Raw genomic sequence first — 27,812 nt, 5'->3', positions numbered from 1 at the left:
GCAAAACATCGGCTTTCGCAATTCGCTCATATTACTGGAATAACATCATCAACCTACACAAGTGTGCTTGCATACGAATGCAAATCTATCTTTTTGCATTTGAAAAGAGTTTCGACGTGATTTCGATGTTTTGACGCGTAAATTGTAGTTCATTTTTGAATTGGAACTATTATTTAGTCATATCAGTAAGCAAAAAATGTACATATGGTCTCTTTTTATAATTTCTCGTATTCGCATTTAGGTGAGAGATATCTTCCTGAACACTACGCAAGTGTCCAATTAAAAATAAACTGTCTTCCATACACGCAGGCTATCTGGGTCACTGAAATATGTTGAGCTGAGCTTACACATTTTATAAAATATTCTCCTGACCAGACAACATTTTATTGGTTTCGGCTCCGGGAACTTAGCTTGATTTCTCAAGCATTTTCCTGTCTAGAATTTTAAAATGAATGAAAGAAGATAAAAATATAATCTGTGCGGTTTAAGCCCGCAGGTGTCCTATACATTACTATGCAGGACACCACTTGTAACACTGAATAAATAAAATATGTACAGTGATAGAAAAACTTCTTTGAACATGAATAACAGGAAAATGAGAAATTTTAAACTTATTTGCTGGACTTTTTTTCTTTTGAAGTTGCCTTCTTTTTTGGCGGTGCAATTTTTTATTTCTACTTTCTGCAGTATGGTTTAAAGATAAAAGGCTGTGTCTCTGTGTCTCGTTTTTATGACACAAGTATCATGGCAGGCTTTGAGCCAGTGAGATTTGGCACCAGTCTGACATTCTGCAACATTGAGCGCGAACACCTGCCGCCATGTTATCGTCTGAAGTCACAGGCCATTGTCATAGCATAACAACTCGTAACACTCTATTGTAATGCTGTTATGAAACTTGCTGTAACTGGAGATTTATGTATTGTACTCTATCGGGTATCTTTATGATATTGTGTTCGCAAGAAAGTTGAAAAGTTGTATTGTTGCTATTTGGCGTGGTGCTGTTGTACTCTGAAAAGATGGATCTGGACTAGTTGATCTTTTCCAAAAGGTTTGTACTGTATGTTACTTTTTTTTATAATCAGTGTATCCCGTCATGTATACATATTATATCTATGTATCTTTGACTTATGGAGCTCCAAATAGATGGATTGGCACCCCTGAGGTTGAACAATAACTCAGTGATTGGTTTCTGCAGTAAATTGCCTCGACTCGATACGAAGCATTGATCGCCATCATCACGAGTCATCCCATTATCTTGTACGAAACTAAATCCCACCTACAAGCAATTTGCGCCGCCAATAAAATCCGTTTCTGGATCACAACAACGTGCAAACGCTTAAAATGAAAATGCTTATTGCGTCGGATGGCGATAATAACCCTTCGAGGCAATAGCCCGGACGTAACGCGCTGTGAGCGACTCGCCTAATCGCATTATCGATATTGAGTTTCAGTACATCACTAGCTCAAATAAAACTTTTCATCATCGATACAATTTCGCCGAGTCCGCTGCTACAGATTTTTTTACAGTTTATTAAATTATGTATTTGAAATTGATTCAGAGCAAAGAAACGAGCATAGAATTTTAATACTAAAATTAAATTCTTTGTTGTACATTTTTTGCAATCTAAAGAAATAAATAAGCATCATCTTTGTGTCATTACCTATCGCTCCACTCAATTTTCTGAACGATGGATTGAAGCGCGACTCCGCAACAAGGAGTCGTATTGCTATTCAAAACGAAGCAACTATTTTAATTGAGATGCCAACGACGAAAATATCTCAATAACCCATTCCCATGTCTCAACATTGTAGAAATAAATAAAAAGCTATAACAAAATAATCATTCGATAGGCACCTACAAGATAAACGTCTATTCTCATTGGCAATTTATTTCTTTACCACCTCAAGCGGTTAAAAAGGTTGCCAGGTGTAAAAAATACATACGAATCTATTCAGAACCTTTTAAAGTAGCTTGGAGGCAATAGATATTGGCAATAGCCAATTGCCTTCGATATATTACCCAAATGTGACTTAACTGCCTTTTTTGGACTTCTCTGGGAACCTTTGGAAACCCCTAATGAGGCGGATTTCTTTTAAATTGCCACTTTTGTTTGTTTTCCTACCAATCTCGCAGAAAAGATTTCCTTAATTATCTAGATACTGGAAATAGTAACGAAAAGTCAACAATCTTAAACATAAATATTAACACATACTCAACAATTCTAATAGGACATTACGTAAATGTCTATAAATGACGTCAAATAAACTGAGATGATACATTGCATCATGTCTACATACTGTCTTTTCCAATTCATAACGATGTATTACTGAAATCCTAACATATTTCACTTAGGTGTTAGGTACATAGGCTTGCCTCGAAACCTGGTGATATCTACTTTGGCACAGTGAAGACATTGTGGCCAATAGGGATAAACAAATAACGAGTTCATGAAGACAATCGGACTTTCTTTTATTTAGGGAATAGCTCACTTAGCATAAGATTATGCTAATTATGTATTAGTAGGTACTGTAAACTTAAGCCCCAAAGAGTTGCTAGATCAGAGGTAGATAGAATCGCACAAAAAAATCTACTAGCTCTCAAGATTTTCTTTTCTTAAAAGAAATTTTCAGCGTAACATTAGTGTGTATAATAAATAGTTGATTCGTTTTAATTTCCCCGGGGCACAGTGTCCGTGATTTAGATCCGTTTAAAGAGATAACGCCAAGAACACTGTCCTTCCCTGGGTAGGGTTGCCTGCAATACGGCGACTTTAGAAATCAGGGAAGATTTCTAAGAATTTAGATGTCAAGCCTTTGAGGCAATTTTTGTAGTTACCTCTAAAGCTAACAGACAAATTATTGGTACGAAATGGGGTGTGGTTGTGATTAATCAGTTGCCTCCAGTCCAGTAATACTTGCCAACAATGAAAAGACAAATGTGCCAGTGGCTATCTGATTGCGCACCTACCATTTATAATTCAGGAATGTCGTTTGCGACTGCCTTTAATTCGCTGGCGTTGTCCAGTTTTACCTTTTTCATAGCTAAAAATACCTTTTCAATGGTACCTATTTCAGTAAACATTTGGCTTTTTCGTAGATTTTTTTTCTGTTTCATACTCGTGTGGAGCTTTCAAGCCTTTTTTGACCCTTCTCAGAGTTTCGAGACTACCTGACAGACGATATTATTTCAAATGTCGGTGGAGTCGTGTTCTCTTTATAGAGAAAATGAGGGCATTTGATTTCATACCGAGTATTCGACAAATATTGTTTTTATACTCTAGTACGCTTCCTATCAATACAGATTAAAAATGATACCAGTATTACGCGAAGTAACTTGTCTTCTGAGACGTCAGATTAGCAACTTATAACGATATCTATTAGCTCATCAATTTTGCGGAACTTGAGCGGAATTCGGCCGTCGACTTGAGTCACATTCTTCCACTAAGCGCTTTATCGAGTTAATGAAGATTTTACAAATATCTTAGCTGACATTAAAAAGCAATAAAAAGGGTGGATAAATTAAGATCAATCTTAAAATCTTTGAACTCAAAAGGGCTGATCGATAAACAATTATTCGTTAACTACAAATTATAGTCTCCATTGACGTAAGCAAGTAAGTACATCTATGAGAAGGTTTGGCTTTGTTTAAGGTCTGTATCGACCATTCTCCGATACCACACAAAGTTAACTAAGTAATTAAGTATAGTGCGATTACTGTTACTCACAGACACTGGACACAAAGCTTTGACACAACTATATAACTAGACAAATTTCACAGTTATATGTATGGCAGGTACGGATGGCTTTATTTGTGCAACACATACGAAATTACACTAAAATATATTCTGTACATATTTGCTCAGAGCAACTAATGTGTTCAATTCATTTGTGTATAAACTGGAGTATTTGATTTCAGCAAAATGAAACAGCGAGAGTAGCTATGTTGTGTACAAATTACACGGATTTTCCTCGAATTCGTTGAAAATCGCATTTGGCTACCCATTTTCGTTCATAAACCGGATGAGGTGTTTTTATAACAAAATTACTCTTTGGCATAATGTATCATACTGTTACAGCCTTTTTATCGTCCCACTGCTGGGCACAGACCTCCTCTCACATGGAGAAGGATTGAGCATTAATCACCACGCTTGCTCAATGCGGGTTGGTGATTTCAGACTTAAAGTCCAGGTTTCCTCAAGATGTTTTCCTTCACCTTTTTATCAGCCATTGGTGTCTAAGATATACTTAGAAAGTACGTACAAACTAAGAAAAGTTGCATTGGTACTTGCCTGACCTGGAATCGAACCCACACCGTCATACTCGAGAGGTTGGTTCTTTACCCACTAGGCCACCACGACTATAATATAACGTAATGTATCATAGAGTGTACTAATTGAAAGTTGCTTCGCCATCACTTGGGTAATGGTTGGCAATTTGATCTAAACTGCTGAACTTAATGTTTGGTCTATTACTAACAAGTTGTCTGCAGCCGCGGTAGTTAGCGAGAGATCGGATATCATAACTGCAGTTTAGAGATAAAGTGCAATCAGACAGTTTTCGTTGAATTTGTGTGTTGGCTAATCCTCATATAGCGAGGTAGCGATTATAAAATTATAGGTTATTTCGAGCCTTCAGTAGAGAAAGCTTCACATTTTGAATGAGCTCAAATCAAAGCTAAAACTTGATTTCTTGGTAATAGTATTGTAACTTTCACACTTAGCTGGAATGCAAATATACAACATAAAATATATATAAGGCTTATAGTGAAAATTCTCAGTACTAGGCACTTACTAGTAAAACCCATTGACATCAAATTGAAAAGCCAGCTTTTCTGATAAGATACTATAGCCGAACACTCCCAGTGACTATTTAATGATCACAGTTAGTTGCGTAAGCAGGACATCACGTAACCAGAGTCCACAAGCATGACTTAATAATGTTTTTAGCGTCTGCCATCAAGGTTAGCTGGCATTAGTAGAAGCTATGCGTATTTACTTAATAGCGTATGATTTTGCAAGTCAATAAAATCTTGATGCGGTAACTACAGCAGATATAAGTCTGACACGGAAGGTAGAAGCTAGCAAAATTGGTTACAACTTTCTTGAAGAGCTATTGAAGAAAGCAAAAACTGTCCAGAATTAAGATTGAAAGTTCGAAAATATGGTCGCCGCAACGAATCCAGTTGTTATAGAAATCCAATTAAAACAAGTTGAGTTACAAATTAATTGAGTTTATAACAAGCCTCCAGAGACAAAGGGAATTATGGATTGTATTGACAAATCTGAATCACTAGGTCGATGCATACTTAAATAGATTATCGTCTGGAATAAAGATAATTAAAATTAATGTCTTCTTTTGAAATTACCGACTCGGTTAAAAATACTGACTAATTTTCCATTTAATAATGCGTCAAACGAAAATAGTGTTGTTTATCTATAATATAGAGATTTAGGCACCGTTCCTTTAATAAGAATTTAACAGTTTTCCAAGTTACCACACCCTCGTTCACCATCCAAATGAAGCTAATTACTGGTACCTACGTCACCTTACTATTATATGGCCCTAGGCCTGTTTCAAGTGGATTTCCATATAAAGGAAAAATTAAAAATGCTAGCTACCATACAAAGTTTAATATAACCCGAGCTAGACAATGGACAAGTATCGACGCGGCTCGAGGCTGAGTCAGTAGGTCGAGTGCCACTCAAGTTTCTATCATTGTTAACTAGCTATATTTGGAGGCTTGGATTAGACGCCGCTGTTGAAACAATGTGTTTCAGTGCCAACTACACATGATACAAAACCGCAAAAGGTTTTATGGAAATGTATTACTCCATGACTCAAAATAGAGAAGTTTATTCAAAGTTCAATAACATTAACCGCAATGCTTTTCGTTTATTGGAAATCTTCAAATAACCCCTCCCGCTGTGGGTGCAGCGTCAAAGTGTCAGAATCTTACTGACTAAAACCCACCATGTTCCTTCTTAAGTCCTTTATGTACCAGGGCTGCAGTTACTCTTTCGAAAAATTAAACACAATGCTTGCTTAATCTCCCACATACCTTCACCATATTGGATCCAGTATCATTTTCCACCCATTAAGAACCTACATGGGTGGTGTCCAAGTGAATACGGGTTTAATTATATCGCCAGCCATTTTGGTTCGCAGCCAGATCATTACGGCGCGTACCGGAGCGCGCCATCTTAAGACAATGGGGTCTACATGACCTGATACCCATTCACTATTAACTGGAAATGGACAGAATGCCACTAATTACTCGGTATGATGGTTAAATTCCGATTGAAACCCAATAATGCTCATAGCACACACTGAATTGATAGAGATTGTTTGCCGAATTCTAAGAAAACGCTTTTGAATGGAGTCGTGTCAGTGGCATAGATTCTGTTCGTGAACACCTACGCAGTGTACAAATGAAATCATAGCTTGATGTAAGTTTTAGATAAACGTTCTCTCTTTTATTTTCTCTAACAAATCGACAAAAAAATCTCCATTAAGTTTTCACTTTTCAGGTTCTTTGAAACACATCTGTGTCAATTTTCTAAACTACAAATAAGAAGATGTATAAAACACAAGCCCTGTCTAGTACAAACGAAAATAGAGCTATTAAAGTTATTTGCAATGCTCCCATACAGCTTGTTATTGCTGTAAACCACGACTGTCAACAACTCGTCGGTCTAATAGCTGTAGAAATTCACCAATCATGTCTAAGCGTGGGTTAAGCTGCTTACCGTCTTGTAGGCTTACGTTGCCAAGCTTGTGTAACAGCGCTCTGTTGATACCGAGCTCCGTAAACACAGGTTTACACCTACCACTATTACCATAACTTTCTCTTATTTATTTCTGAACGTGTTAGAAATTCAGCTGATATTTTCCACCTTGCGACAATTCTAAATATATCCTGTACAGTAAATAAGATCAGTATATAGGATCTATAAAGAGATTCTCCAAATCCTTTCACTTATAGAAATGATGTGTGGGTGATCGTAACATGGGCGTTACCGTGGGCAGACTCTAGTTGTTAAAATAGAAACTTAATAAAAGCCAAAGAAAAACAAACATCAAAAGCCTGTCAGTGGAAAATAATATTAATTAACTGGAACATTAATTCGTTCAAGTTAAATCATATACAGCGTTCGGCAAAAAATAACAGACGGAGTTAATGAGACTCGAATAAATACAAATATGTTTGTAGCTAGTAATTTTACATAAATATGTGTACCTTTGTTATGTTTGTTTTAGATAATTATGAACACAGACTTTCTCTTTTTTTGTCCCATTTTATTCCACTTTCAGCTGTATTCGAAATAGTAATATTTTCAGGATTGAGTATCAATCTAATAGCGAGAATATCTGCGCTATAAAACGGAATATCGATGTCGATATCTGTAGGATCGCAGATTGGACAACCCGATCGACGGCAATTAGTGCCGTACCGATATTTTATTTCGATTCCAATATTGGTCCTTGTTAATAAATGTGACGATACAGAGAGACACGATACTAGAATGAAATACATGGTCAAAAATAAACCTTAAAGTAGTCAGAAAAGTAAACAAAAGCAACCATTTTGGATGAAAACAAGACAGGCTTAATCCAAGCTTACGCTTCTGAAAAGAGTTGCAAATAAATGTTTTCTATAGAATTTTGTACAAAGCGATCTGCACAAAAATGTATGTGACTAAGTTATTGATTAATGGCAATCTTGATGGATGAGGACCATTGATGAATGGGAAAAAAAGAATGAATATAAAGTGGCTGGGAGAAAGAATATTCATATTGGGCCTCTTAGAATTAGAGGTTAAAACTAGATTATTAGCGAGTCTGGCAACTGTTAAGTTAGTTCTCAAAAAACTCATTTTGAAATAGAACCATTGCATAAAGATTGTGTATTTAATTTAATAAACGTGACTTGTACGTATAGTTTAAAGAATTCTATAAGCAACCGAAGATATGGGTGACATGAGTCATGCTGCAGTTATAACCGCTCGCCTTGAACCGACGCTCGTTAACCGTTCGCCTTCACCCATTTCATATTTATGCCTAATATTAGGGACACCGCCAGTTAATTATACAAAATAAATACATGTTAGTAAACTCGTAATTACAATATTGACCTACCAAAGTGTGTTCTACTTAATACTCGTCTAAAACACTCGTATTTGTCTATAAACTTCCAAATAAATGTTATACATGTTCAGCATCGATAAACACGTTTAAATTCTCTACACATTTTTATTTATCAGAAAAACCCTTTTGAAGACTTAAATAAATTGAACGCTTTCACTGAAAGTACAGTGAATTATTAAAGAGTTTTATTTTTCTAAATCAAAAGCAGCTTGATCATATTCATAAGTTTAACTAAGTTTCTTATGTGAAGAGATTCGAGTATTTTAGTTAGTGATTTATTATTTGTCTGCTACTCTATCATCTGAAATTATTTTAAGTTTTCAGTGTCATTTTTGACAGCATGATATCTTATCTTTGTCTTTGAAAACGATGGAGTAGGCCTTTAGACGTCGTCCTAATTGGGAGCGATCGCGCGATGGCGCGATGCGTTTTTCATCTCACGATCTCACTATCTCACTTGCGAGGTTCAAATAGGACACTCTGATGAAATCTGTATGTTTGAACTCATCGAACGACGAGAACGCATCGTGTCATCGTACAATCGCTGTCAATTAGGAAAACGTCTTAGATGAAAAACTCATCGCGCCATCGCACGATCGCTCCCAATTAGGACGACGCCTTAGCATGCAAAGTTGTACCAATATTGTGCCTGGTTTTCATCTTCCTTAATGTTCACTCCTTAGGTACCTTTTCAAAGACACTGTAGGGACACACACAAATGTAGCACCGGGCACACATTCACAGTCACTTAAAGCAAATGTATTCGATTGACGATTAGAGGTACAATAATATTAGGCTCAACTTTCTCCTGAAACACATCTAATAGAAACGTGTCTCTCTCTATATGTATTGCAGAGCCTACACACGTAAGCTTTTTGGGTGTATGTATCTAGCCTTTCACTGCAGTGGCCGGACATATCTGTTTCAGTCAGTGCAAACGACGTTAGTCTGATACACTGTCTTTGTGCATCAGAACTTAGTATCAATAAGACAGTAGTCCAAAGCATTCCTGTGTACTGTCCCTTAATTTTCTGTTAATATTTGGGAATGACCTGGGAGGCAATGAAATTAGCCTTAAGATGACCGCTAAATATTACTTTAGTACTTAAAAACGGTTGCAAGCTGACATTGGTATTAATGTAATGAATTAATTTATTGGATCTATGCTAATTCGTTAGAACTAAGTCTGAACACCTGGGACGGCCGCGTCAACTTGATTAATGATCAGATTTGGAGTTTTACTTATTTTAATTAATGTTATTCCATTATTTGTCCTGTTTGTGTTGAGATTACTGAATGGAACAATACTTAGCAAGTTTGTCACAAAATAAAAAATATGTAGTTATGCTATTGTGTTACCTGGCTAGATTGCGGTGTCGAGGCAAGGTTAAACAAAATGAAATATTTGCCTAATCACCTGCTTCGTATAGTAAGTACAAATGGCGTGTACTATGAAACTTTAGGGCGATGAACTTATGATATAAAACTAATTTTATTCCAGGTCTATAGGCGAGAACTTGCTGAATAATAAATGCGAGGCACGAAAGAGTTCTAACGTTTCTACTTTCTCAAAAGTAGCTAAAATAAAGTTGGACTTGACGGTAACGTCTCGTTCGATTCAGGTCAACAAACTCCAAGCATTTTCAATAATAAATACCAGGAGAGCATAATTGGAAACATTTCTCACGTTTCAAGTTCCTTGCTAGTTGTTCGAATAGAAGCTAAGCTTAGAACGGCATTGTCTGTCTGTTCTGTTTAGTGTCTGACGTCAGAACTAGCTACGTCCAGTTGCAATGCGGTGCTATATGGAAGTATACTATTTGTATGGATATGGTGGAATCCACGCGAATATGATGAATGCTTTGATGTAGAATTTTATTGTGAAGCGGTTCGGAATGTCAGAGAATTTCAGTTTTGAAGCTATTGCATACAAAGAGATGATGTGGGATTGGATAATAGGAAAATTGAATTGATTAGGCGTTGCCTGTTTATTTTAAAGTTTTTTTATATCTTTTGCAATTGAGATTTGTTTGTGAACTTTTCATACGTTGCTTTGATACCCATTGTGCGCGCTGTCTTCATGTTAACTAACACTCTTGTTTACTCTCAAAAACGCCTGGCTAAACTTCAAAGCAATTGCTTACTTAGTGATATACACATTATCCTCAATTAAAGATGGAAAATTTGCAAAAAAAATACTCCGTGGTTTTTGAAAACGATTCAAAAATTTTACTGGACACTGATGATAGTTTGAATTTTAAAAGTTGTGCAAAACTTTTCTCAATGCATTTAACAGCAAGGTGTCAGCTGGAACTGCGAGCGACGTTCCCGCCTTTACTTCGCCGCCATCTTGGATATTACGTGATTTGCCTACATATTTCTAGGTTTACTGCATTCAAATTATAGCAATAAATTCTATTTAAACTAGGTAAACGAGCTTTTCTGTGAAACCCTTGATTGTATTTCATAAATTTAGCGTGATGTAATAAATGTTTATTGTCTTCATTTGACTTGACAAAGATCACCTGTTTCTAATTTTAGTGCCTCTGTCTGGACTGGCCCTAGAAATACAACATTTGTGCTAAAAACAAAAGCTCATCCCTATGTAGTAGACATACCACACTATGTACATGTTTTACCATAGTAAAAACAATTTTACACTATCCTTTGTTTTATTCTTTGAATTTCAAATCATAGTCATACCAAAATGGTTTACCTACAACAACACAATATGGAATGGCAGCCATTGTTCCTCAAAAATAATTGAAATCGCACATCGAACTCAAAAATCTATACAACACAAAAGCAATAGCCTACAGTACGTCCAGTATACCCTGGCACCTGGTGGATTATGGTCGATATTTCAAAGAAACCGGACATTTTGTTAAGCTTCAACGTGCTTCTGCGCAGTCCTGGGATCTCAAATTAAAATGGCTGCACTGTAGCGTCGTAAAAGTGGCGCCAAAAAAAAGAGTTGACCTCAAAAAGAGCCGGTCGACAATGGCTCGTTTTCCAATCCCAAATGTGATTCAGTGTGGTCGCTGCTGGTCGTTGGCAGGCCTTATAAGGGCGAGGTGACATCACTATGTGACGAAATACCCTAAACGCTAGGCAGACTGTTTCTTTTGCAAGCTTGAAGTTCTTTCAAGATTAGGTCATCGTACAAGAACTTATTTATTAAATGTTGTATCAAAGTTAATGTGCATGGTACAGAGATTTAAGTAATAGCACTTTAATACTTAATCACGCATTTACATTGTATTTAATGTGCAATTTATGATGTTCAGTTATTTACCTAAATTGCTTTTTAACGTTTATTGAGGTGATTTTAAACAAGTCTTTTATCATTTTTGACGTGTGCCATGTTTCGAAAGCAGTTTGTTAATTTCACAATGTTAGTTAACAAATCAATCTTATAATTCTATTTTTATTTGTTTCAGGTAAATTACACACAACAGAAAAAAAAGGTTTTTCAAATATTTGAACAATCAGTCAAACCTTGTCAGGCTTCAAAGGATTGGTAAGATATGAAATAACTAAAGAAAAAGCAAAATAATGCATAATCATTTATTAAAATAACTTTTAATTTGGAGTCGAAATGAACATCCTAGTTATGAGTTTATATGAACTCGGAACCATGGTGGTATTGGTTGCCGAAACCTTGCTGACCAGTTCCGTAGCCCTGGTGGCCGTACATGTTGTGACCATGGTGACCCATCTGGTTGACGCCTCCGATGTCGTGGCCGGAAGACTGGTGGTGGTGGACCTCCTGACAATAGAAAGTAGCAATTAAATAACATGGGAATACTTGATGACGACAATTTCCCCAGAAGATAGAAGCCAAGAATTTGATGAAGGTATTTAGAACTCTTGGGTACAATCTAATATTTTGGTAGAACAGTCCCAAAAAAATATTCCTTCATTTCTTGAATGACTTACCTGGCTGAAGTCGCTCTCCTGGTGACCGATGTCATGGCCAGCGCTCATGGCACCACCTCCGTAGCCAGCGTCTCCGTACCCTGACTCTCCTCCAGCATAGCCACCCTGGCCGTAGCTGCCACCACCACCGTATTCTCCACCTCCGATACCTCCTAGACCAATGCCGCTCCCGATACCAGCTCCGAGACCGCCGAGGCCAAGACCTGGTACAAAGTCAAAGGTTTTAATTGTGTAAATCAAAGAATTTTCTATAAACTTTTCTCAATGCAATTTTGCTGAACATCTATTAGAGTGAAGTGGTTTAAAGGGCTGAAACGGTTTCGTATAAAAACTGTCGTCTCTGGTAATTATTGCATCAAAGTATTTTCTGATGAGCTTACCTCCACCAATGCCTGCACCAAGACCGCCGAGGCCTCCCCGGATGCCAGCTCCAAGACCGAGACCACCTAAGCCGTAAGGCTTGGCTTGCACGGCAGCCACCAGGGCCAAAGCTGCGACAATCTGGAAGTAGCAAAAGAAAAACTTTAGCTATTGCTGGTTCTTTCTCCAATGGAAAGTTGATAAGAAAAAATTGTTGAACGATAGAAGTGAGCCCATTGAGACAACTTACCATGCACTTCATAGTTGCTGTTGTTTCGAAGCTGCTAACACAATGCTCAAAACTACACCACACCTATCTTATATACCTGTAGAATATCAAAAATCAATTAGTAATTAACGACGTCTTAATGACCCGGCCTGACGACCGCGTAATATGCACGAATTTAGGGAATTCTGCCACAAACGAGCTGTTCTTGTAAAACCCTAATCGACTCGTTTCCCAAATTATGCAGTTTTACCGGGAAGTGTGACGTTTGATAGTAACTGATAAGAGATCGATAGTTTTCCGATGTTTACGTTACTCAGTTTCTCGTCACCTGCCTGATCTTACAGTTCATTGTTAGAATTGGTAAATAGAGTGATTACAATTTGTCTTACAAGCAGTGCGTTAATATCGTTTACAGTGTAAGTAAATAGTGCATACAAAAAGAACCTGACATAGATATTTTCTTGTTGCATTCATAAAATGTAAGACCATTCTTTAGACAGTTAGCCAATAAAAGCAGTGCTGAACAATAAGCTCATGTTTGATGTTGGTCTAATTAAGTGAAGCCTTCATAAGAATTATTGTCCCATTATTCCGGTCGAAGGAGTCTTTAGAAAAATTCTAAATTAGCAAACGATATTCATTGAACGTCATCCAGGACTCTATGGGGAATACTTACAGCGGATTTCTTTGCTGATATTAATTAAAGCTGGGACAGGACGCCATCATTGAATTCCTGTCTAATGAATAGGTAACGAGACCGGCTGCCCGCTGCGGCCTGGGGATTAACTTACTCAATATACTGCAGCACAATTTTATAAGAAAATTATGAAACTATATTTTAATTTGCAAGGTACAAAAGAAAATTAAAAGACTCTCGAAAAGACGTAGAAAATTTTCTAAAATAAGCAAAGCAAATTTTCATGGACCGTAGGCAGATCCTCTCTCCCTTTTCGATCTATAAATAGTTTGGGTGAGGTTTCGTTAAGTACTTATGGGAACATTAACTTTCAACTCCTACAGACTGCTATAATTATAATCAATGTAGGCGAACATCAAATTGCTCATGAATTTCAACATCTTGTGACAGAATTACAGAGAGTCTAATATATTCGATTCCTAGGCAGCAATTAGTTCACATAACGTGGTTTTCTCGTCTTTGAGTTGAAATTCAATGTTGTGTCTATTGATGTAACTAACTAGTGTATTTAAGAGGTACCTTGTAATGCTAATTCACGCAAATGAAGTCACGTATGATACTGTTTAGCTCTGAGGGTAAAGTTTGTTGGGAATTGCCATGTTTGTGGTCTGCTTCTAGTAGACAGTTCACAGGTCAATTTAGCTCTGGAAACAGCCTCTGAAAACCATTGTAATATGTTTGGTTTGTCAACGTTATTCTCTTATTCGTGTTCAAATTCACTGAACTACTCAAAAATTTTTATTGTATCATCTAAATCATCATAAATGATTTTAGCAGCACCTTACTTGTACCTACATAACGACACATTGATTGGATTTACCATAGAAATAGCGGGACTCTTAACTAGTCGTGTTGTGTAGTATCGACACTTCATTTTGAGGTGTACCGAAACCGCTGCATGCTAACCCACGACTATAAAATCCCACAAGAATGTAAGTGCCATAGTTCCACAGAAACTGCAAGTACTCGTGTAAATAAAAGTACCGCTATATATTCATCAGCGGCTGATTCAATTAACTGTAGTAACCTTGGCTGACTGTTTACATTGCGTCTATCCCGTTGTATGGCCACCATTAAGGGCTAGCGAGTCAGGCGCACAAATAGATGGAGCTAATGGCTAGTTAATGGGAATAGTGAAGGTTGTGGGTGCTGCTGTGATATTTTTGGAGATTTTCTCTCGATCGGGACGTACTCTACGATATCTTCTTAATAGCAGATGATGTAGTGGTTTAGATGCATTATCAACTACTAATATCATATCCTACCAATGTTTATGAACTGCAATTGCACAATAAGGCGTGAATTGGTTTTCTAGAGAGAATAATGAGACTCGAAACAAATGAACAGTTTTTGTGTCCTAAAGAATGACTAGAATTGTTATATCCTTGAAGATATCTGGTAGTTCTGGTACCCTATTTCTTAACTTTAACAACGAATAATAATCGCTGGAATTTGGCGTTCGGTTTATTTTCTTACGTGTGTTTATGCAACAAAGATCGTTGACACGTTTATGTAAATATATTATATTTAGTAGGAATCTGCTAACACGTGGTTCCACTCGAAAAATCCACGATGCGACCAAAATATTCATGCGAAGTACTTACGTCTTTTGGGTTCATAATTTGGGTTTTCCAAAAATGATCTCTAAGTAATTACCATTAGAGCTCTCATTACTCATGTAGTACGAAGTTTTGTTTATATCTCATCAGTTTTGGCAATTATGGACTTTAATGCTTTGAAATAAAGTTTATATTCATTAGGTTTGGTACCTAAGCTTTTAAGAACATGCATGTCAATATGTTTGATTTTGCTGTTTTTACGGAAATCGAGCATGTGATTTGGTTAAACAATTCTGGGAAGATTTGGAGGAAAATCATTACATTAAATGAGGAACCATAAAACTAATATGAAACAAGGGCTTCAGTTAATACAAGTCGACAGCATTCATTTATTAAGTTCTCAAGTTTTGACTGTTACAAAAGTTTCTTTGACATCCCAGTGGATTGAATAACAAGCCTGTAGGTTGATGACACCGATCATCAAAACACCATAAACTAAATAACGGACTTGTAACCACTTTGTAAAAAGTTTTTGACGTGACAACGTCTTATAAATCGATGGAGCCGGCTGCACGCACGAAAAAACATGACTCATGCGGCGTTACCTCGCTCTGAGGCGTTACTCCGCGTTATCTCGCTCTGAGGCGTTCCGTTTAAGGCTTGAAGTGCAAGCGAGAGCACGCAGCGAGCGACAAAGAGGCACAATCGGCAGCTACTCACGTTGTCACGTTCAACTATCGTCAGTAAAACGACTTTACAGACAATGGTTTTTTTTTATTTATGATTATTACTTGTGTAACTTATTACTGTTACTTTTGAAGTTTCATATTACTCTTCATGTATTTTTTTTGTATTGTGTAATTTAGGCTAAATATGCCATATAATTCAGAAATTAATTTGAATCAAAGTGACTTGCATCCAAACTCAAAAGCTTGCCTACTTAACTCTAAAAATATTTAGAAAAGTCTCTTCATACGTGCATACTTCCTAGGGCATACTATTTAAACCACAATCAAACAAACATAATGAATAAAGTCATTAGAGCTGATTGCATATGATTTGATTGTTCTCTAACAATTATCACGTCTCCGTTGATAAGCAAAAAACTGCCACGTGTATCTCCTAACCGGTCCTGATTTCATACATAAATAGAACGCCTAGATCGTCAAAAGACCTTGTGGGTATTCATTGTAATTAATTTACACAAAATTAATTAGGACATGTAAATGTCATTCCAATTAGTACTGCTAAAATCTTACCATGTATTTGATCTACATACCTAATTCTTCAATAAACTGAGCATGAAAGTGAGTTTTCTCATTTCTGTCATTTTCCCAGTGCAGTGGTAGTTCTAAATATAAGTACACATTTGTTTGTACGGTGGGACGTTCTCTACGAGGTAAAATCAGTCGACACATAGAAGAATTAATTACAGAAGGCACATTTCAAAACAGATGATTCTCTTAAACTTTGTATGGATGACCAAGATCCCAAAGTAGCTACAAATAAAGCTCAAGCAGATTTACTCCAAGGCTGTAGGCTGATAAGTCGACGAATATAGCAAAGATCAATAGGTCAGACTTGAATGAATGACGCAAATGACAGCCGTACATAGCTAGAAAGGAAATAGAAGTAGGTATGCTGAGTTACTTGAGTATAAAAAGTCACTGATTTTATGTAATCTGGAAAACTGTATTTAACCAACTTCTTAGGTACTATACAATGAAAAGGAAGGTGTTCTTTAGGAAAACTGAAGTATGATCCTTTAATTCTCAGTCATCGCTTTGTGTAGTTGTTCTGAGCGTTTTGTTTTCACATGGCGCACATTCTCTCGGCACGTTAAGTACGGAGGTAGAGCAAACTTAATTACTACCCTCACGTTATCTCGTTCTCTGGTGTACCCTCTTTCCTAGCCCCTTAGTGGAAGCTTTGTAGTCTGCCTGGTTTGTTCTTTTCCTTTATTACATTATTATGGGAAATCGTGGTGGCCTATTGGGTAAAGAATCAACCTCTCAAGTTCGAGAGCGCGTGTTTGATTCCAGGTCAGGCAAGTACCAATCCAACTTTTCTAAGTTTGTATGTACTTTCTAAGTATATCTTGGACATCAAAGGCTGATAATAAGGTTAAGGAAAACATTTTGAAGAAACTTGGACTTCTGAACCTGGACTGGAAGTCTGAAATCACCAACCTGTATTGTGCAAGCGTGGCTATTAACGCTCGATCCATCTCCGTGTGAGAGGAGACCTGTGCCCAGCAGTGGGAAGATAATAAAGGCTGTAACGTATGGGAATAAAGAATAATCTGAATGAAAAGCGTACCTAGTGTTGGTAGGCCTTGACCTGAGGCCTGGTGTGGCCTTGGCGAAGGCCACAGATAGTTGTTGAAGGCGAACTCCTCAAACCATTAGAGAAATCAATAGAAAAGCTTTATGCCTAATAGTTCTATATTAAAGCTTCCGTATTTATTTTCTACAAAAGTATCTAGATATCCCTTAATATAGATATAGAGGGTCCAAATAGGTTGCCAATTCTCCAATACATAGTTTGGGACAAAAATAACATTTGAGAGTTCGAAAATTAGATTCAATCAGAATGTAATTCAGTAGCGACCTTTTAATTTGTTATTTTCAAATGCAAAATAAATTAATTGTGTCTAAATCTAGGCATAGATTATTATCGAGCCAATTAGCTTTGTTTCGCTATTACGACATTTGATCTGCGACTGTAGGCTGTGGGAGAGAGATAGATGGCCAGGGGGCGCCACCCCATCCCCGTCCCATTCCTCAGCGTCGGCCGGCATCTGAGCGTCATTGCCAGTATACACTCATAAATACGTGGTTACTGCACACATCATCATATGATGTTATTGCTTTGATTTATAGCTTTATTACATTGCAAGTTTTATTTTGTGTACATTGTGATCGTAGGAGCCATTTGAAGAAGAGTGTGCTAATCGCGAGTGTAGAAAGTAAGGGCGAAATATTCCAAGGGTGTTATAAATATTATTTTTAACACAATAATCGCACAACATTTATTGTGCGGTTACGCAAGAATTATGATTCCGTAAATGGACGCTGAAATTTTTGAGGAAAATGTCGGTTTAAATATTTTATTTGGTCGACTTTAACGATGTTTTTCCTTTTGTATTGTGATGGTGCCTTTGGGGTTGCAGCCCCTCGGCTTTTAGCTGCGATGGCACCCTTCGTCTGATTGATCTGCTAGTACTCAGCAGATTGAAGGCAACACGTCTAATTAATCAACTGGTTCTGTGTAGTGATTTGTGTTTGCGTAGCTCAAGAGATGAAAACATAAGGACTTCAGATGCAAGGAAACACGAACTTTTACGTTTTATTTGCGAGTTCAGAAAGTGTTAAGTGCCTAATTAATCTGGATGATTAATGTGAATAGCTCAAGACGTTTGCAACTCCATACCAGGCTTTATATCGAACTGCTGCTATAAATAGCTGTTAATAAATAGCTTTCACAATGGAGGACAAAACTTAAAACTGCATTCAATCCTTCCTCACCGTTAGCAAGAATTAATTACCAACATTTGCATTTTCCAAAATGAAATCCGCTACCTCGTGACCAGCTTTTATGTCCAGCTAAAATTAATATCTGTCCGTTTTTGATGTCTGATCCGGCGTCTCCCCCCACTCCCCTGCGGCCGCTCCCTTCGTCCCCCGCCTCCCCGCAGACTCTGTGATCGCGCCCTTCTGCGGCACGCACGTCAGTACCATACCTGATGAGGTACCGATCAGACGTATCGGCACCGCATCTGGTATGGTACAACAAAAAGCCTGTATGTACCTACACAGCTGTGCCTGTGTGTGTGTAGACGATGCGCCCGTGTGTGCGTGCGTCTACATTTCGTCCTAGGATAGCTTATTTGTTTGTTTGGTAATAAAGAAGGATTTTACTTGAATTATTCTTGGGGTGAATTGATTTTCGACCTAAATTGACAGGTACTGTTAAACTGGGAGATAAGTGAAATGTTCAGGTTGATTATTTCTTTTCCATTAATAATGAGCATTTAAAACGACTGCCAGTAATAAATGGACTGGAGTTCCTTTTATGCAGATACAGATATTTCCAAAGGAGAGTAATTCTAAATCTTGCAAGAATGCTTGCATCGCTTGGAAACGCAGATACATGGTTGGCGCGTGTCCCAAATATCATACAGCGTTTCGGGAGGTATTTTAAGAAGTTGAAATTTATTTCGGAGGTCCTACGGGGTTCTGTGTTGACAATGTTATTCATGATTCAGATCATTTATACCATTTACTTGAAATAATGTATTATTTCAAGTGCATACTGGTGAAATATGACGTATGGATATGGCGTAGCAGTCTTGAAGGTTTTTGATGCTGCTCGAAAAGCATTATTCAATTTTCTTCAATCGATAAGGTGTTCACTATTTGCTTAATATTGGGTTCGAATATAACGTAACCTTCAGTCCTGTACATTCTACGTGCTTTAGACTAAGCGGAGTATTCATACTGGTATTTAAGATAACCATATCGACTGCCTGTTTGAACATGCTGATGTTGCACTGTTGCAGTAGACTCTCACATAAGATTAGTCCCACTTTGTTCCTCTTTCAGCAGTATGAGATTCTGCGACAAACAATAGGTCCGAGTACGTGGTGTTTATGTTCCATAAAATGTAGTTTATTGACAAAACTGTCATGAATTTAAGTGAAATGCTTTAGAAATTTCTTATTTTAAAGCCTTCAACGGAAACTTAAGAAATAAGTAAGCATATGAAAAGGAAACAGGTAAGAAAAACTACCGAAGGTATATGCGATGGTAAATCACTAGTAAATAATGGTGCTAAGTTAGAACATAAGCTCAGTGAAGTGAATAAAATTATCTCCGTATCAACAACCCTTAGCAATATAATGGCTAAACTAGCGCTTCTTGCTTATAATATTACGATATTACAGAGCTGGCACAAGTCCACTCTAAGCAACCACTTCACATAAAAAGCAACTTACTGCACGAAATACAAGATCTATTATCGTTCACAACGTTACGCCGGAAAGAAAAAAAAATTTAAGAACGTTTTTGAGAGCACTTTTGAAGAGTACTCAGCATTTTACACAGTTTTCAGGGGAGAGTTCATCTGGGGGCTGTAATTAACACCCCCAAATACACGGATCTACGAACCTTTGATAACGAACATTTTTAATTGGTCCCTTTGCCCGTAATCCCGTGCTGTGCATGTTTTTATTCGGCGTTTTCATGTCGAGCGGGGTTTTATAGCTTATGGAGACCAGGTGGAACTTATTCAGCGAAATATGGACGGTTAAATCTGGTGTTTTTTCAGAAATGATGGAAATTGCGAATGTATTGCATTTTCTTTTCGGGACTGTAAATCAAATTGATAGTTACTGTGCATGAATTGCCCTTTTTAGAATTCACTGGTATGTATATCAAGCCACAAATGAAGGATGATTAACTTATGTTCACCTTTTTGTTAGGACACTAAAAAAGGTGATACAAATAATAAATGGTACGTCAACCCTCGTTCTGTTTGGAAAAAGCCTGTAACCTTTATACATTTGTAGACTGATGTGAAATATTTTAATTGAGGGTACGTTTTTGTTAGACGAATACCGAAATTACTGTTATAGGCCGCTTCAACTTGCTATTTCCAGTTTCATTACATACCTATCGTTCTATTCTATCTTCGGTTTAACAATTAACTGCTATTACTTCCATCCAATCAATGCTATTTATTCCAAAATATTTCACTACGCTGGAACTAAACTTGGACCATAACGATTCACAAAGCGGTACCTAATTAACTGCCATTAGGGATATTAGGGCCGTTATCGCTTAGTTTAGGAACTCATTACTATTGGCAAACTTTGGCCGTTCTGTCAAGCAAGTTTGTCAGCTATTTATTTACTTACTGTATGTTACTTTTGCTGTCATTGAACATCCTTGGCAGGCGTTACTGGTGGTCAGAAGCCAGTAAGACTGACAACCATTCTTACGTCGGGGTGCTTGGGTATAACTGGTTTGAGGAGGTCGAATAGGCAGTCACTCTTTGTAAAACACTGGTAATCAGCTGCATCTGGTTAGAGTGGAAGCCGACCCCAACATAGTTGCGAAAAGGCTCGGGAGGTGATGACTTAATGTTACTTTTGCTTAGTTGATTAATTGTCTCTTAGTGCTGAAAGGAGATAGGCTCCCTAGTGTTTCTCTCATTAAAAGAAACAGGTCCACAGTTAACTTCTGTTCTTCCCAACAATATTCAGCTTCATTGTAGAAAACTCGTTAACATTCATGCAAATTCCATTATGCTTCGTTTATCTCAAAACACTGTTTTTCTTTTGTTACTTTGTGTTTCTGGAAATTATTTTTTGTTCCTAAACTTCATTACTGTGTTTATAACGTCCCTAGCTATTCTTTTTTCTTTTTCTCGTTTCTATAGTAACAAAATGAACATTTGGGAAAAATTGAGGACTTCGGTCAATTCTGCAGTTGGATTTGACCCGTGTTTGGAGTGCATAGGTTATGCAAACATTTCTGAATATTCTGCAGATCATTCAGGACTGAAGAGTATAATAACATCGGTTTGGGGCGGCTGCTGAGCACCGCATCCATTAGTGGTATCGATCCAAGCTATTGTTTTACTTGGGGTTCGGCGCTTTTGCTAGCGATTAGCGATTAGATCTTGGGAGTTGATGGAATGCTTTATCCTTTCAAACTAAAATCAGGAATATATTAGGTGGGCGTGATTTTAATCGTTAATTGAGGATGTCCATGTTGGCTAGCGGATGAAAATGAGTATGATGTGTAATTAAATAGTGGGGCTACTTAGTAACCTCCTCGGTTAATTACAAGAAGTATTGTCAAGTATTAGGTATATAAGTAGATATGTAATAGGTATTGTTTGCTGTGTAAATGAAACAAAGTCTTTCCATGGACTTTTATTAGAAACCGATACTAAAAAAGAAAATTACCAGCGACAAGATCTCAAGAGAAATCTGTGTTTAAATTGTGAAAAAATAGGAGATGCGCAAGATAATTCAAGTTTAAACTAAATTAGTCCCCAGTGGGGATCGCTAGTTATTATGACAGCAACAAAGCAGATAGTTTAATATGTATATTATTATCATTAAATGTAGATAGGTATTATATTGATCATATTTACCCATTGTATTGTGAGGTGCTACATGCGTATTTATTAATACTTAATTATTGGCTTCACTTGTACTGTATAACTTCGTCGTTTTTTTAGAAGACTGTCTAAGGAGTTTTTGCCGGTTCTTCTCTATGAGACCCAGTTTTTGGAACCGTTCAACTAGCTTGACATTAGAAAGAGCTGTCAGAGGCCTATTTGGAATTAAAAAAAAATGGACTATCTCTCCCCGCTAAGCTATCCGCCCCCGCCCTCTGTATGACCTCATACTCTTGAGCCAACTGCGCTATCATTATCCAGTTACATTTTCCATTGTGGCGCTGAAATTTTGGAGAAAATTTATTGCCGTAATACCTTCATTTTAGACAGTTTTCTAATCCACTGTTACAACTTGAATGATTACAAGTCCACACGTGCTTGCTATTGTGAACATGAGCATTTTCAGAATTTCAAAAAAGAAGTGTTTACAAGAGTAAAAATAATCACATTACACAGTTTTAATAACCGTAATATCAGTATATTTTTATTATATTGTAAAGTATTGAATATTTTACACAAAATAATATAATAAACCTCTCTTGTTTACATTTATAAAGCTTTTTCAGCACAATGTGATACTCAATATCGCTGCTTCATATTTAAATTACTATCGAAAATACATTTTATCTTGTACCTACGTTGTATTACTAGCAAAAAAATGTTGAATCAATAAAATACTTATGTATTTCAATTTTGTGACGATTTTATATTTCATATTATATTATTGTCTACGTTTTCAAGACAGCGGTCGCTAGAGTTTTGTCTCGTCTGCTGAATTTCAGCCACCACGTATTGCGATCATATTTCTACGAGATATTGTTTTATTGGACGCTTGTTGATACAGAATCTTTTACTTTATTTCTTAGTATTGTGGTGCCCTATAAAGTTTTATAGACACTATTACATTAAGTACAGAAACAACCTTTCTATTTTTTTATTGCTGCTTTTATATTCATAAGGTACCTATAAGAGTAATTAAAATGTCAAACAGTGCCATATAAAGCCTTGTCCATTCGGAACTTCAACATGGAATAAAACGTGTAGCGCCTGTCAGAAATATCATAGCAAGTAACAGCAGAGCATCGGAGGCGCGGAGTCACCGCAGGCGCTTGCAAATCTAACTGCGAGCTCCGAACAGAGTTGTGGCTTGTTTTAATTAAACCCCACTTCCGACTTAGTTAACGACACAAAATGCTACTACAGTGTTAATTGTCACAGTTACTATTCCCTAACTAATGATCTTCCAGACTACAAGTCTTAGTCTTCCCACCTATCTACTAATTTTAGAACTTTATAACTGCGCATGAATCTTCCTAGAATATTGACGTGTGCCTAAAACCAATTTCATCAAAGCAAATCATTGCTAAGTTTCAGAAATAGCTCCCGAATTTATTTGTTTGTTGAGTTCATTCAATTAGCAAATCGTCTATTGAAGGCGTATCAAACGTGGAATTTTAATGGAAAAAGCAATTTGTCTACAGATAAAATGTACCTAATATTATTAACACAGCTTTTGATATAATGAAATCTATGAAGACCGCACATTTCCTTCATAAGACTTACTGCATATGTCAGGCAGTCCATCAGATAAACGTAACAAAGTAGAGTCAGTTTCGTAGATAGTGTACCCACATTTGTGCGAACGCAATCCGAGACTTCATTGAGAAAGAGCTGAATTAACTGCACGCCATTTATTAAACCGGCTAGCCAGAGAAACGTAACGTTAGGTGGAAGGTCAGGCGAGGGTCACAGATAGTGTTTGTATTTGAAGACCACTTTAGCGGAAAGTATCGGAATAAATCAAAGACATTTCGGCCAGAAATACAAGGGGTTTCGTCGAAAAGGTGCTGTCTTGTTTGCTCAACCTACAAACTGTAATAATAGTACCTACATTACGACTTGTTCTGACTCATCAATTCGTACTCCTGAAACCTTAAGGGACCTGGTGCTACCAAGAAAAAGCAATAACTCTAAGTGATGACTAAAGGGATTTTGGAATGATAAGTGGTATTCAAATAAACGCTCCCTAACCGCAAAAACAAAAAATAGAGGAGGCTTATTAAAATCGAGCCCGCAGCTGCTGTTTGTTTAACGAAAACATTAACAAACACAGTTAAAATATGTAATAATAAAACATCACGTTCGCAATTTTATAAAAGCCTTTTGGAACATTAATTAAAGCCAGGTTAATGTAAGTATGGACCGCAGTGTTACGAATAATAATAATAACCGCTTCATATGTTTCGATGTTTGATTAAGTAAGAGTCCCAAATGTTGTAGGAATAATTAAGTCGTTGATTTTTTGGAACACGGTAAAGTAGGTATTGTATGAGTTTAAAACTTTTAGGATACGTTTAGTCTAAGCACACCTACAATAATAAGACAGCGCAATATATCAGAGTATCTATTTCAAGATCCGAATCCCTCATTTTTGAAAGGTATAAAATCGTCTTAAAAGTCTTTTAACTTAATTTTCCTCTTCCTAAAAATGAGTCCAGACAACCTTATTGGCGAATTTGTGATGGAAGTAATACCTAGGGGATACTTGTAGGGCAGATATGCGTGGGGGTAAAAGGAACACAAAAATCCTATAAATACATAAAGGTTTCAAGAAATAATTTTCAATAGTCGTTATTGCTGGTCCAATAATACTAGAATTACTGGACCGTGGCCTCAATAGGATCTTATCGTATTAGAAATAACTACGATCTGTTGTAATGTACCGTTATTCGTTATCTGTAAGTCGGTTATCGTCAATTCAAATAAATAATATTACAAGAAAGATTCAATCGAAACATGATTTGATACAGGTCTTTGTAATTCGATAGATATATGTAGGTACCTAATTTTATCTCCACAATTGTGTTACAATATCTTTGGTTTGTCGAAACTTTAGATTAGTCTATATTTGAAAATCATTAGGCTCGTTAAAACAATATCATTGGAAAGTCTTTCAAAATTCCTCTGTCATTGACATTGTTGGGAGTGATGGCCTCAGGCCACGGCCGGTACAGTCGAAACATTAAGAGAAAACTCATAAACCCTGGAATGGGCGTATTTCATAGTTTTACGTGCCCAGACGCTGCTGTGATTTATAACGCAGATATTATGGCAAAGGATGCTTTAAATAAGTACCTAAGTTATTTCTGTTGAAGATTTTTGTCTGCGAATGTACTTGGAACTGAAAATGCACTGAAAGTTCGCTGTTTCGAGAAGTTTTTGTGCTGTTGTTACATGGGAATTGAATGGCCTAGATTTTACTATGATTTATGTTTGTTTTCCTAGTTTTCTCTAGTCATATTTTCTAGGAACTGATACATTTATGATTTATATGATAGAAGTATAGGTATGGACCTAAGTTTAGAACTGTGATCGATTTTCGTTGTTTATAATGTTCAGAATTACCTCTTTATTAAAAGACTGTACTCAAAGTCAAACGTGTCTATTTTCAGTGTTTTAATACTCGTTTTTTATTTGTTTTCAGGTAATTATCTGACGTTATTACAGAAAGAGGCTTTCAGGCGATGCTGCGCACGTGAGTTTCACTTCTCCGTTCGTTTCGACGTTTATTTTCAATTTACGTGTAGCGTGGGAGAAGTACTTTTTACTCAAGTCTTTTTCTCGCAATAATATACTGCATACGAGTCGATTTGATCTCCATTGTATGTAGAAATAATTGATGCTCATATAAAACTGAAGACGATTCCGACAAATGTTCTAGATTTGCCCTTTAGTAAAATTAAAGACAAGTTCAACATAAATTGGATGAGAATTAACAATAATGAACTAGTGAGCTAGTTATACTACCTCAAAAATATCTTCCAAGAAATGAGAAACGGTTCCATTATCTACAGCAACTTGTTAAAAAGGTCCTGAAACGCGATTCAAGTGAATGTTTCAAAGTAAAGCGCGTCGTTTGTTTCTTCATAATTTCGATCGTTGAGTAACCTTGTCCTCGTTTCGGCCCTCCCTTTATTTCACAGGCACGTTGTTGTTTAACTTGGGTAAGCAGTAAATTGTTGGGTTTGCATTGTGATTTGTATCTTCCCTTATCGTTTTTGGCATTTAAATAAACTGGAGTTTTGGATGAGAGAGATTTAACGGTATTGGAATAGCAATGAGATTCTAAATCTTTAGATTTAGTTAGACTGTGTAATAAGTGTAAAATTACGATCCCGAAATTAGAGGCTCAACTGGAACTTATCATGGATTAAAACAAAAACAACTCTTTGTAATCACACACACACAAAACTGACAGACTACTTAAGCACATTACCTATCATAGTTCATACAGGACAGCTCCTATCACAGGCTGGCACGATGAACTGCAACAAGACCTGACTCCATGTGGAACAGCTAATGCCATTATCTGACAATTGTCAGGACATGCACAGGCGAACACCTTTGTTCTCTGCAGGGAGTTGACACGTGGCGATTTTATCTAGCTGTGGGAAGTTGTGTTGCTTTGTGTGTGTTGTGAGAGTTAAGACTGTTTTGAAGGTACCTGAATTTACTTTAGTAGCTATTACCATTATATTATTGCTACTCAAATTATAAGCTGACAAGTGCAAAATATGTATCAGTACTTTCAAGTATAAACCTTTCTGCAAGTTTTAATAACTTAGCAGTTTTCATGCAAATAATAAATACGGAATAAAACAATAATTTACATGATGTATGCTCGTGTTCTGGCGAAGACCACAGCACGAGATTCACATACATATTCACACGTGTTCTTATTAAAACATGTACATATAAATATTTGTTTCAGCAACATGTTCTCGCGATGTGTTTTTCAAACCGAAATACACGAAGGAAAATATTGGAGGGAATGCAATGTTTTATTCAGTTGTATTGGACTACGAATTTATTGGAGCTGTTAGCACAATTTATTTTTACTGGCTAAAGATAATATTGATCTGCTCTTGATATTTTTATTTTGAACTTCTTACAAAATCACGCGCGTCACTGCGGGATCAGTGTGCCATACCTTGCGTTTCGCCCCGCACCTACGCGCGGGGGTGCGTGTTTCTCCGCATGTATGTGCGTGATCCGCATGAACGCGCGTAGATGCATTTTCAGTGTGTTGGACTTTGCGTGTTTTCCATACAAACGGAGATATTTCCATACAACGGAAAAAAACGCATCCACGCACTACGCTGCATCATGCGGGGCAGTGTGATAATCGCCTGTATTCATCTTCCCGGAAGAAACCTATAACATTATTTGGGAAATACTCACGTTCCTATTGCGACATTCCCTCACACAAAATACTTGTCACGGTAGCTACAAACTTGACGTTTAACCCTTCGTCCTTGATAATAAGGCAAGCGAAAATACAAATATGTATGTATGTACTTGACATGGTCCCGTCACGTCGCCGTATCGTACGTCCGTACAAATATCGTAACGATCCCGTCGCGTGACAACTTATTTATATAATTACTGCTTGAAAACACGCGTGGGAAGTGGTTTTATAACATTTTCAGTACATTCAAAACGACTCGTTTATTTTGATAATGTAGTTCTTTCAGGCTAGCGTGAGGCTTCGGTTTGGGCGTGTCCTTTACCTATTACGTACTATAGCCATGTAGTTATTGTGATTCAATTTAATACAGTAGTGTGTCGATTTGCCAAATCGTTATGTTTTAATGTTATTTAGGAATCTCGATATACGCATTTCGATATTTTT

At 36.9% G+C, this 27,812-nt stretch overlaps 2 protein-coding genes and 1 long non-coding RNA gene across 3 annotated transcripts in view; 2 read left to right on the top strand and 1 right to left on the bottom strand.

Annotated features, from left to right (window-relative positions):
• Positions 1 to 27,812, top strand: part of LOC110378856 (calsyntenin-1) — a 132,869-nt gene that overhangs the window by 34,059 nt on the left and 70,998 nt on the right. The gene's annotated exons all lie outside the window — the stretch shown is intronic.
• On the bottom strand, positions 11,699 to 12,827 carry LOC110378866 (acanthoscurrin-2). Its single transcript, XM_049849752.2, has 4 exons — positions 12,695 to 12,827; positions 12,465 to 12,585; positions 12,085 to 12,287; positions 11,699 to 11,914 (listed from the first exon to the last, which is right to left on the bottom strand). Exons 1-4 carry the CDS (start codon positions 12,704 to 12,706, stop codon positions 11,765 to 11,767), a joined length of 486 nt encoding a protein of 161 aa, XP_049705709.1. The 5' UTR covers positions 12,707 to 12,827; the 3' UTR covers positions 11,699 to 11,764.
• LOC135118797 (uncharacterized) overlaps positions 17,765 to 27,812 on the top strand; it is a 44,499-nt gene continuing 34,451 nt past the window's right edge. Inside the window, exon 1 of the long non-coding RNA XR_010277786.1 lies at positions 17,765 to 17,897. This is a non-coding gene — a long non-coding RNA (uncharacterized LOC135118797). The remainder of the gene's footprint in view (positions 17,898 to 27,812) is intronic.

This window comes from Helicoverpa armigera, chromosome 26, assembly GCF_030705265.1.
Source record: "Helicoverpa armigera isolate CAAS_96S chromosome 26, ASM3070526v1, whole genome shotgun sequence".
Taxonomy (NCBI): Eukaryota; Metazoa; Arthropoda; class Insecta; order Lepidoptera; family Noctuidae; genus Helicoverpa; species Helicoverpa armigera.
The sequence above is the reverse complement of the archived record's forward strand: the minus strand, read 5'-3'. Positions and strand labels throughout refer to the sequence as shown.

Bases quoted from the DNA above. Each gene is read 5' to 3' on its own strand.
- LOC110378866 (XM_049849752.2), bottom strand. The intron at 12,288-12,464 runs GTAAGCTCATCA...ACTTTGTACCAG, and splicing joins TGGTGCAGGCATTGGTGGAG to GTCTTGGCCTCGGCGGTCTC. The intron at 11,915-12,084 runs GTAAGTCATTCA...TTCTATTGTCAG, and splicing joins AGGAGAGCGACTTCAGCCAG to GAGGTCCACCACCACCAGTC.